This window comes from Sinocyclocheilus anshuiensis, unplaced genomic scaffold (genome assembly GCF_001515605.1).
Source record: "Sinocyclocheilus anshuiensis isolate Anshui unplaced genomic scaffold, SAMN03320099.WGS_v1.1 scaffold183, whole genome shotgun sequence".
Lineage (NCBI taxonomy): Eukaryota > Metazoa > Chordata > Actinopteri > Cypriniformes > Cyprinidae > Sinocyclocheilus > Sinocyclocheilus anshuiensis.
In genome coordinates, this window is record NW_015548309.1 from 4076016 (window position 1) to 4087202 (window position 11187).

General features: G+C 34.7%; 1 protein-coding gene across 1 annotated transcript in view; it reads left to right on the forward strand.

The window, feature by feature from the left end:
- The first annotated feature begins 812 nt into the window (after nucleotides 1–812).
- LOC107656439 (solute carrier family 13 member 4-like) overlaps nucleotides 813–11187 on the forward strand; it is a 17378-nt gene continuing 7003 nt past the window's right edge. Inside the window, exons 1-12 of the mRNA XM_016444307.1 lie at nucleotides 813–1387; nucleotides 5018–5146; nucleotides 6803–6939; nucleotides 7020–7195; nucleotides 7277–7337; nucleotides 7417–7447; nucleotides 8678–8752; nucleotides 8833–8942; nucleotides 8980–9063; nucleotides 10448–10567; nucleotides 10648–10749; nucleotides 10875–10976. Coding sequence (XP_016299793.1) covers nucleotides 1268–1387; nucleotides 5018–5146; nucleotides 6803–6939; nucleotides 7020–7195; nucleotides 7277–7337; nucleotides 7417–7447; nucleotides 8678–8752; nucleotides 8833–8942; nucleotides 8980–9063; nucleotides 10448–10567; nucleotides 10648–10749; nucleotides 10875–10976 — 1247 coding nt within the window. The 5' untranslated portion in view covers nucleotides 813–1267. The remainder of the gene's footprint in view (nucleotides 1388–5017; nucleotides 5147–6802; nucleotides 6940–7019; nucleotides 7196–7276; nucleotides 7338–7416; nucleotides 7448–8677; nucleotides 8753–8832; nucleotides 8943–8979; nucleotides 9064–10447; nucleotides 10568–10647; nucleotides 10750–10874; nucleotides 10977–11187) is intronic.

An 11187-nucleotide genomic window follows, 5' to 3' on the forward strand; every position in this document is an offset into this window, starting at 1 on the left:
AGAATTTTTTGATTGTACTATTATGCTAAAAAGTGGAAAACAGCCATGATTAGGTATTGACTGATAGCGTAAGTACAGCACTCAATGCACTCGTCTGCTTACATGAAATGTGCGTTACATTCTGCGTAATCATGACATATAGGCTATGGGTTTAATGTGATCTTTTGAGCGTGTATATATATATAATTAGTATACATATATAATTCAGAATTTTATTATAAAATTTTAAATTATATAATAATTACATATAAATAAATAATATAGTTTTATTAGAATAACAGTTGGACACAGCTTACTGAATTTACATTTCACATTGTCTTTAAAACCTTTTGATAGTAAGGCATTTTCATAAATGCTTGAAATTTGCCTTATTTTTTCATAGTTTTGTTGATTGTACTATTATGCTAAAATGTGGAAAACAGTCCTAATAAAGCACGAGTGGGTATTGACTTGGAACCGTATACAGTAATGCACTAGCCTGCTTACATGCAGTGTGCGCTACATTCTGCGTGCTAATCATGACATATGGGTTTAATGCGAGCTTTTGTGCGCGTGTTAATGCAGGTTTATTTTCTGACAGTCTCAACAGCATGTTCTCTGCTCCCTGTTGGGTTTATTCAGAGAAACCGACGCTGCTGCATGTAAACGGTTCAATTTGGCTCGTGAGCATCGCAACCCCGCGACCCCACATCCATTCATAAACTCCACTCATTCACCTCGGATTGGTCCGGCTTTAAACTGGGAGGAGATATGGTTAGATTAAAGTAAAATTACCTTTACGGCGTACTCATACATTTCATCTTCAGCCTTGGAGACGCTTTTACAACGCGCATGGAAAATAAATTCATTGAGAGGACAGCTCATGCATGCTTATTCGCAATTGGTGCCATTTTACAGCGTAAAAAATAAGAAAGCATGGCGAATCAGAGATAGACACATGTACAGGTGGAGACACAAAAGAGCCATCGGTGTCCTTATCATCAATACATCCTGAAAGAGGTATAAGAGGGTCTGCAATCACTCCTGGATGGACTAGAAGGACTACAGGCACATGCAGGCACATTCAAACAGGAACCAAAGAGAATCCATGCAAACTTGTCTGAGACGCACAGCGCGTGAAACGCACGAAAAGGGAAACGACAAGTAGTACTTCACAACTGCAGTTATAATTTATAAAAAAGCTGAAAGGGGAGTATAGAAAACGTCTTGAAGAAAACTTTGAAGAACCCTGGACTTCTGAGAGCTGAACTGAGCAAAGCGTTCTCCCATGAGGCTGGAAGGTGCCAGAATGGACTTAATCAAAAAAATATGGACGGCTCGGAAACTCATTCTCGTGGTCATGATTCCTTTATCCCTGCTGCCTCTGCCTCTCATCCACCCGTGCAGTGTAAGTAGATCCTCAGCCACTTCCACAATCACACGCGCTCGTTCTCTGCGCGCTTTTACGCGCTGGTTACTTTTGGGTATGTGCGTTTAAAATGCATTTTATTTAAACATTCTCACTTTTTGTGTGGTTTTAAGTAGATTTTGTTTAGTTTATTCCGCAAGGATTCTTTATATACAGTTTCAGTGACATGGGAAATGTGGGTAGACGCAACTAAAATGCAGTTTTAGAGGAAGATAGACAGTTTAAATTATATAATGTCTCAAGCATGATAATTATGATAATTATGAATTGACTGCGGTCTCCTGGGTCTTCGGGGTTACTCGAGGAGCCGCCGCGACCTCTCACCTGATTGGTCGTTTTCCAGGTGCGCTATCAGAGCATGTCGCGCGTCGGTGCAGTGATGCTTCAAGTGTGCTGTTCTGACGGGAATTGTTTGTTTGAAACACCGGCTGGTTTTACAGATGTTGTTTGTTTGTGTAGCAAGTGGGAGCTTAGATTCAGTCCAACATCAGCAAAGCCTGCAGAGAGGCCATCTTGAACCTTACAAAAATTGTTTGCAAATCGTTTTAGTGAATTTCATTTTTCATACATGTGTATTTCATTCTTTCGGAAAATGAGATTATGAGCATTAACCGTTCATTCATTTTTTTTATTTTTTTTACCGCTTTAACATTGTAGGCATTTTCTACATTTCACGTTAAATTCATTCTGTTAATTATAGTGCCGTTTCTTTTCATTTTTTTTTTGTGAAATCTACTAGCAATTTCTGAGTGAAAATTGTTTTAAAGTAAATCGTACACCTTTTTTTTCAGTGTATGATGAAATATCACATTAAAAAGAAGTCAGGTGTGCAAAAAAACCCCAAAATCACTTAAATGCGTGCTCATTTTACGTATTAATTTACTCAAAATTCTCTATTAAAAAACAATAATAGTAATCACATTTACAATACACTTATACATTTAGCATATTTAGCATAGATATTTTTTTCTGCAGTGTCCTGTGGTGTGACATACTATAATTTATGTAGGCTAAAACATTTTTTTTTAGTAGTAGGTACAAATTTATGATGTCATATTAATTATTGTATGACAAAAAAATTAAAATGATTAATTAAATTAATTAAAATGTTTTTAAAATGAATGAATGAATGAATGAATGAAATGGTGACAGGATCTAAGAAATATACTTTGTCTTGTACATAAATATGAATAACCTAACCTAAAATCAGTCTTAATGTTGAAGTACCAAATTCTTCACCAAAAAAAAAAAAAAGAAAGAAATTGCTAGTAAATTTCACAAATAATTACAAAGAAATAGCAAGTAACACATTAAATGATTTTTTTAAATTTTTTTTATGTGATATTATGCATTTGGGTTTTTTATCCAAAGCGACATTATAATGTAATCAGACACGTGATTCAAACTGATCTAAATGGCTGTAAAGTTAATCTAGGCAAACGGGGAAACAGCGTCTATAGATCAGGAAATGGCATTATCTTCTGCCATGACAGCTTTTTTTGCCATTCCAAAACATGTTTAAGATTAGATCACTTGCACAGGTTTTATCCTCTGTCTCTCTCTGATAGCACTTTTCATCAAGAGTCAGAAATAAAGGGGTTAGTTCACAATAGTTCACTTATCTCATCTCACCCGCCAACTGAAAGCAATTATTCACACAATGCATTTATGTAAGGAATGCGATGTGTGTGAGTCCCACAGAGAGGCTCCTGTTGATGTTGAAACAGAACCGTGTCATTTTAAGTGTGTTTCCAAATAAAGTTGCTTGATGCGTAATCCTGTGATTATTCTGTTCATGATTAATGAGAGGAAATCATCAGTTTCTTTTATCATCAATGCCCCATCAGACCTTCTACCAGAAATCAGCTGGATCTGAATGGACTGATTTCTTGAGCAATGATGAGATTAGAGCAGAACAAAAACAATGTGCCAATGGAGACTGATGTCCTTCAGCACAGTTGGGCGGTAATGAGAAAGCAGAAAGGTGCTGGGCAGAGTTTATGAACACAGGAGCACGCTGAGGGATAATCAGCTTTGGCAGGAGCGCTGAGGGACAGAAGAAAGGCCATAAAAGGCCAAAAACAGAAGTTTGCTGGTTCAAGTCCCATAGGGAACAAGCCATGAATCATAACTTACTTAATAATACTTTATTAATGTCACACATTAGATGTTTTGAGATTGATAAAATGGTAACACTTTACAATAAGGTCAGCATTATTAATGCATTACCATACATGCACTAACATGCATCCAAAAGTTGGTGTAGAAACAATTTTCACTTAAAATTGCTAGTAAATTGCACAAATACCATAATTTCTAAAGGCAAGTAACATTGAATTAAACATGAAAGCTTGAAGTAGAAAATCTAAAATAACATTTTCTTGTAAAACATACTCCTATGATTGTTGTTTTATTCAAAAAAAATTTTTTAGTGATTCTTTTAGAGTATTAATTTTTGTTAATGTTAATGAAAAGACAATTGTTAGTTCATGTTAGGTCAATATTCAATAATGTTAGCAGATAAAACCTTTGATTTTAATAATTATTATTAATAAATGTTGGAATTAGTGTAAACTAATATTTATAAACGCATTTTTCATTGTTCGTTCATGTTTACTAATATTGTTAAATAATATTAACAAATGTTACAATGCAATACAGTTTAAAAATGATTTATTATTATACATTTATTGGAGTTCGTTTTACAAGAAAATATCGTTTTAGTCTTTCTGCTTCAAAATTTCACATTTACAGTCTTGTTTCTTTGTATTTTTATGTGAAATTCATTAGCAATTTCTGAATGAAGGGTTTACTGTGTATGATGAAATAACACTAAAAGAGCAAATCAGATGTGCAGAAAATTAAAATGGGTGCTTATTTTATTTAATAAGTGCTGAAAATTCTTTAATAATTGAAAAATACAAATATCTGAAGGAAGATTTCTATCAATAAACACAAACTGGCCACAGATCAGTGGCTTTCTCCTCCTCATTAGCCTGATGTATTTATAATGTCTGGAATGTGTGAGCGTGTATTAACTTTTCTTTGCTCAGCCTGTTATAAAATCTGATTATGAAATATGAGTCACCTGACAAATGTTTGTTCTGTCAGCCTAAGCTCCGCATGCAGACTTTAAAGTGATTCACATGTGCTAAAATCATATTTGTATTTCACTAATTATTTGTTGCTTGCTGGAGTGTTGTGTGTCCAGGTCCAAATATTTGGCAGGGCAATTGGATTTGGATTTTTCTGCTGATTTGCGGACTGACGCACATGCTTTCCTGCTGTTTTGCTCATAATTAAAGTTTCTCAAATATGTACATGTAATCAGCTCTTATTTATCTTATCTTATTTAAATTGATTTTATTACTTATCAACTGCATAAATACTAATGATTTCCTTTAAAATAGATCTTGCGATATTTGATATAGTCACTCAGTTTATAATACACTCAATTTAGAATGGCTTTGTTAACTATTTCTGGGATGTATAGTACAAAACAGTACAAATAGTACAAAAAGCATGCTGTGGTAAATCAAAAATCAAAGCAGTGTTTAGATAACATTATAAAACACAATGTTCATAATGATGAATTGATTGTCTCTGTAGGAATCATCATGTGCGTATGTCCTGATAGTGACAGCGGTATATTGGGTATCTGAAGCTGTGCCGCTGGGAGCCGCTGCTCTCGTCCCGGCCTTCCTGTACCCGCTGTTTGGGGTCCTCAAATCCAGTGAGGTAAGAAAACCTCTCTGTGCTCTTTTTAATTGAATGCAACAGAATGATTTGTGCAACAAGAACTGGAAAACTGTAGGTTAAATGTTTAACACTTTGCATTGCTTCTAGAGCTGGTTTATATAATATATGACCTGTTTTCTGGGGTAGATGTCTGACTTGGTTATATTCATGAGCATTTGAGCCTCTCTGTCAGGTTATGAGGCTTCTATAGGTGATGTTTTAAGAATGTTTTTCTTTCATCATGCATGTGAGTTTTACAGCTCTCAGAGTTGCTGATCGTTCATTTGCACCAGCCTGTTATCGCGTCCACAATAAACTGCCAAGATATTATGTAAAAGAAAATGCTGCATCATGTGACTAAATCCCATTGACAAACTTGACAAAGCAACCTGTTATCTTAAGTACTGTAATCATGTTGGGCAAATATTCCGCTTTTTATGCAATCTTTTTTGCTGACTGCATGGATTTTGGGTTGGACTTTATATATATATATATATATATATATATATATGAAATACCTTTTACACATGATTTAATACGTTAAATAAATGTTTCTTGAGCAGCAAATCAGCATATTAGCCTGATTTCTGAAGGATCATGTGACACTGAAAACTGGAGTAATGATGCCGAAAATTCAGCTTTGAATCACAGGAATAAATTACAGTTTAAAATATACTCAAATAGAAAACTGTTATTGCAAATAAATGCAGCCTTGGACAGCATAAGAGACTTGAAAAACATTAAAAAATCTTACCAACCCTGAATAAAAAAAAGCTTAATTTATGCCATTGTTTTTGCAGGGTTGAAATGCTGTTGCAGTTCTTTAGATCAGTGATAGTAAAGGCTTTAACTGCGTATGGTGGGCAGAGATCAGAAAATAAGTCAGAGGGGATTGCAATAAAAGCTCAGAGTCCCTATAAACAACACTGAATTTTCTGTCATACTGGTAATGTACTTATAAGTATGTTTGTAAGTTCAGATAAGAGCCATAGGTAACAAATTTAGGTTATAAAAAATATTTTGTTTTGAAATGTTTCTAATGTCCAGTTTTCTTGTTGTGATTGGAATGTTCTTTAAAGGTTACAAAAATATTTCTTACAACATTCTAATACCTTTTTTTTTTACACAAAATATAATGTTAATTGAACATTTTTAAATATCCAGTTTTCTTGTCATGTTTAGAATGTTATTTAAAATGTTTCTTACAACATTCTAATGTTTATTTTTGCGCAAAATAAACATTATTTGAACATTTCTTTAATATTCCAAAAACGTTAAAATGTCCAGTTTTCTTGTCATGATTAGAACGTTATTTAAAGGTTACAAAAATGTTTTCACAACATTCTACTAACTTTATTTTTGCACAAAATATAACATTATTTGAACGTTTTTAAATATTCTGGGAATGTTCAAATGTCCAGATTGGATCAGAACGTTATTTAAAGGTTACAAATATGTTTCTTAGAATGTTCATAAAGTGCAAATAACATCATAAGAACGATCCAAGAATATTGATCTCAGAACGTTTTCTCTCAATGTTATGAGAACGTATATCAAATATTATTGAAGTTATAAGAACATTCCATAAACATTACTTTAGGAGCGTTTTGTCCTAACATTCAGAAAATATACTAAAATGTCTGTGTGTGTTTGCAGGTGGCCTCTGAGTATTTTAAGGACACCACGCTGCTGCTGATGGGGGTCATCTGTCTGGCCGCCTCCATTGAGAAGTGGAACCTGCATAAACGCATCGCTCTGCGGATGGTCATGATCGCCGGGGCCAAACCTGGCATGTATGTATTCAGCACGTTTAACACGCATGTACAGTTATAGACGGACTCTGTGACCTGCATGTGTTCTGTTTGTGTTGTAGGCTGGTTTTGGGGTTCATGTGCTGCACGGTGTTTCTCTCTATGTGGCTGAGCAACACGTCCACCACGGCCATGGTGATGCCCATCGCTGAAGCTGTGCTGCAGCAGCTCATCTGCACCGGCATCGCCGACTCCCTCGAAGACTCGGTGACTGTAGATACACAGGACGAGGAGAGCGGTGAGTCTGAGAAGGTCTGCATGCATGTATTATGTTTATTATTAGCTGTATTTTGGATCTAATTCTTCTGTTCTTTCACAGACAAAGAGGAAAACCTAGAACCAAGCAAGAATCACCTTGAGCTGCTGGACCGCAAACACAAGTGAGCCGATGTGTCTGAACTGTATTGAACTACATCTGTTAAACAAGCGTATTCATTGAAGTTTTTCTTTGTTTTGCAGTGAAAAACATGAAGTCTGTATGCTGAATGAGGTAAGACAAAATTGTTTATTGACACTGCAAAATTATGGTTGTTAGAAATTAGAAAGTAAACAAGAAATAAAGGGGGGTTTATGCTTAAAAAAAACTTAAAATAAAATGATTTACATTTATAATTATAATTTAAATGTATTTATAATGTTTATTATAGTGCACATTTTCGTTACTTGAAATAAAATAAATGTTAACTGAAATAAAATAAAATACAAATAACTCATTTTCGTCTAGTTTAACTTGATGAACTAAAATCATTCAAACTAAAACTGAAATAAAAATAAATAAAGTTATATTGACATATTTAAAGAAAAACTACTAAAACTTAAATTAAAATTCACAGAAAATCTACAAATAAAATCTAATTAAAAATATTAACAAAAACTATGACAGTATCTCAGTAATACTACAGTAACACTGCCTTGAAATTATTTATTTAAATGATTTATGTAATTATAAGTTATATGAATGTACAAATAACACACAGAGAACATGCTTACTGTCATTAAATATAATGTATTTATATTTTTCAAAAAAGAGTAAATTGCATGATTCATGCAATCAGTTGATTAATATGATCTATGTCACCTTTTAAATTTCAGTGTTGATGTCACTCAAAAATATATAATTTTTCAAGATTATTTATCTAAATAAGATTTTTTAGGTACATTGTCTGAAAACAAGACAAGCCATTCTTGATTGATTCCCAGGTAAATACATCTTATTTTAGGAACATTTAAAAAGATATGGCTCAAGAACACACTTTAATGCCATTTGTTTAGATACAGAGTTCTGGCATGAAACTCTAGATGGCGCAGTCTGATAGGTCTAACTCAATCTGACCTAATGACATCATTATCACATGGCACAGCTGATTGGTTCGCTCCTGTATCGGTAGCCAATGAGCTCGCTGCTCAACATTCAAATATATGACTAGTGCTTGCTATAGCAGTGCAGCTTGCTTCAGAAACCCTCCACCTTCCCCAGCTCCACCTGTATAGATCTTCTACGAGGTGATTCATGTATGCTATATGGGGGTTATTTCATGTATGTTAAATGTGCAGCAGCAGTATTTCTTACATGCTCACAGCAGCATGTTGTGGATGTATTGGCAGTAGCAAGTCTCGGTACCTATTCCGCCAAGACCAAATACATTAACATTGTCATGTACATTACCATGCCAATCCCTCCGAGAGTTGTCATGACAGAAATGTGTTTTTCATACTCTAGGAGTTGAATGGTCTGATATTAAAGCCTGGTTTCGGTCCAGAATTTTCTAAAGAATCAAATGGATACCTGCCAGAGGTGAGACCTTCAGCTAGCTGACAATAACTCTGCAGATTGGGCTTCTTTGATTTCTAAAATCATTACTTGTTCCCAAACAGGCTCCAATTAGCATCCCTGCTCCACCAAAGAAACCCAAAATCCGGCGGGATTCGCAGTACCCCACCAATAGAGACCACATGATCTGCAAGTGCCTGTCTCTGAGCCTCACGTACGCAGCCACCATCGTGCAAGTGCCTGTCTCTGAGCATCACGTACGCAGCCACCATCGGCGGCCTCATCACCATCACCGGCACCTCCACCAACCTCATCTTCGCCGAGCAATTCAACAAGTATGTTATCACTCCGATAAAAGGCACATTCAGAAAGAGGCTGGGATTTGTTTAAGCACCTGATTCAATCCGCTCAATCGCATTTCCTGACGCTAAGCGGAGAAAAATAACCCTTTCCTTTGTGCAGCATTTCTTGGGCAAAGGTGACTGTATATTGTGAGATGGTTTTGCTGATGTAAAGATGCAAATTACAGTGAAAACCATGGGTCAGTGGGGTTTGTATTCATTCTTTCAGCAGGCAAACCACCGCATTGTCAGGAACTATCACAACTGTTATAATCTGTGCTCACTGGAAGGGCTGTTATCACTGACATTTAATCAATATAAAGCGCTAATTGGCTTAAAATGGGTCAGCTAGAAAGCTTGCGCCACATCAGCTGGCTCTCAGTATCTTCTCGAGGCTTTTCTTGAACGCTGTGTAAACAGAACCTTGTCCTTTTCTTCCACACTGGAATGAAGTAAATGAGACATTTGACCCCCGAACGCAGGGCGCTTGAGCTTTCATGTGACAAAACATGTTTTAATTATATAAAGATCAAGTTATGAAGATTTTAATGAATAATGTGTGTCATGGTATAGGTGAAGTATAGAAGGAACAATTGATAAACCTGTTCATTTAAAAACCTGTTTAAATTCAACAGCATTCACAACCCATTTTACTTTCATAATGTGACATATTTCAGAGTAAAACATATTTTCCCACTACATATAAACTCGAAAAAAAAAAATAGAATGGGACTTTGTTTTATTCATTGGGAATGATTGTGAAAAATGGTCTTTATATGACAGGTTAAAAATACTGCTGATGTCAGCTGAAAAGGAAAGTTGTTTCAGAGGAGGAGCAAGTTCATTTTTTGTGAAATATTTTTTATTTGTTTATTTTAATATTTTAATATATGTATATATTTATTAAAACATTTTTTTTCATTTAATATAATTTATTTTTAAATTTAATATTTATTTATTTTATATTTATTTTAATACAAATATTAATATTAATATTTTTTTAAAATATTTGTATTAAACTTTTTTTTTTAATAATTTGCACTGAGAAAACATTCTCCATAAGACAAGGAATATGCATTAGATGTATGTAGTGATAATATAATATAATATAATATAATATTATATTATAAAATAATGCACTTACATATTTAACATTGATTTTAATTATATAAACACTATAAAAAAAAAACGTAAAATTGAAATTTCCTGAATCTGACTTATTGAAATATCCAGGTTGCCACTTAATACAACTTCACATTTCAAGTTGCCTAAAGTTACAATTTTAAGGCAGCACAAAACACTTACTTGGTTAAAGTAGGTTTTGTCAAGTTGTTATGTGTTTGCAGCACTAAGCTTTGCTATAAAATGTCTGTTTCAGTCGTTACCCAGAAGCAAAAGTCATCAACTTCGGCACGTGGTTCATCTTCAGTCTGCCGATCGCTCTGATCATGCTGATGCTCACCTGGATCTGGCTGCACTTTCTCTTTCTGGGATGCAAGTAAGAATAAAGAGAGACGTTATACATTTGAAATGAATTTGTGAAAGGATCTTGCTGAACTCAAGCTGTTATCTCCTCAGTTTCAGAGAGACTTGCTCTCTCAGCAAGAAACGCAAGACCAGGCGAGAACTCCTCTCTGAGAAGCGCATTCATGAGGAGTACCAGAAACTCGGCCCCATCAGGTACAAGAGCCTGAGCTTCTGGCTGTTGTTCAGAAACTGATTGATGCTGTGGAAGGTTTTGGGTTTTCAATAAGACTTTATTTTGATGTTGTGACTAATATAATGATTTTTCTCGTGGTTCACAGCTATCCTGAAGTGGTGACGGGCATCTTCTTTATTCTGATGACTGTACTTTGGTTCACCAGGGAACCGGGATTCGTCCCCGGCTGGACGTCGCTGTTTGAGAAGTACATGAACCTCTTGGCAATAAAAAAAGGATTTTTAAAATCAAATCAAATAAAACATAATAAAATCAAATCAGAATGAATCAGAATCAGAATGAGCTTTATTGCCAGGTATGTTTACACATACGAGGAATTTAGTTTTCGTGACAGAAGCTTCCGCAGTGCAACAGAATGACAGTGACAGAACAAAAATAAATAAATAAATAAAAATAAA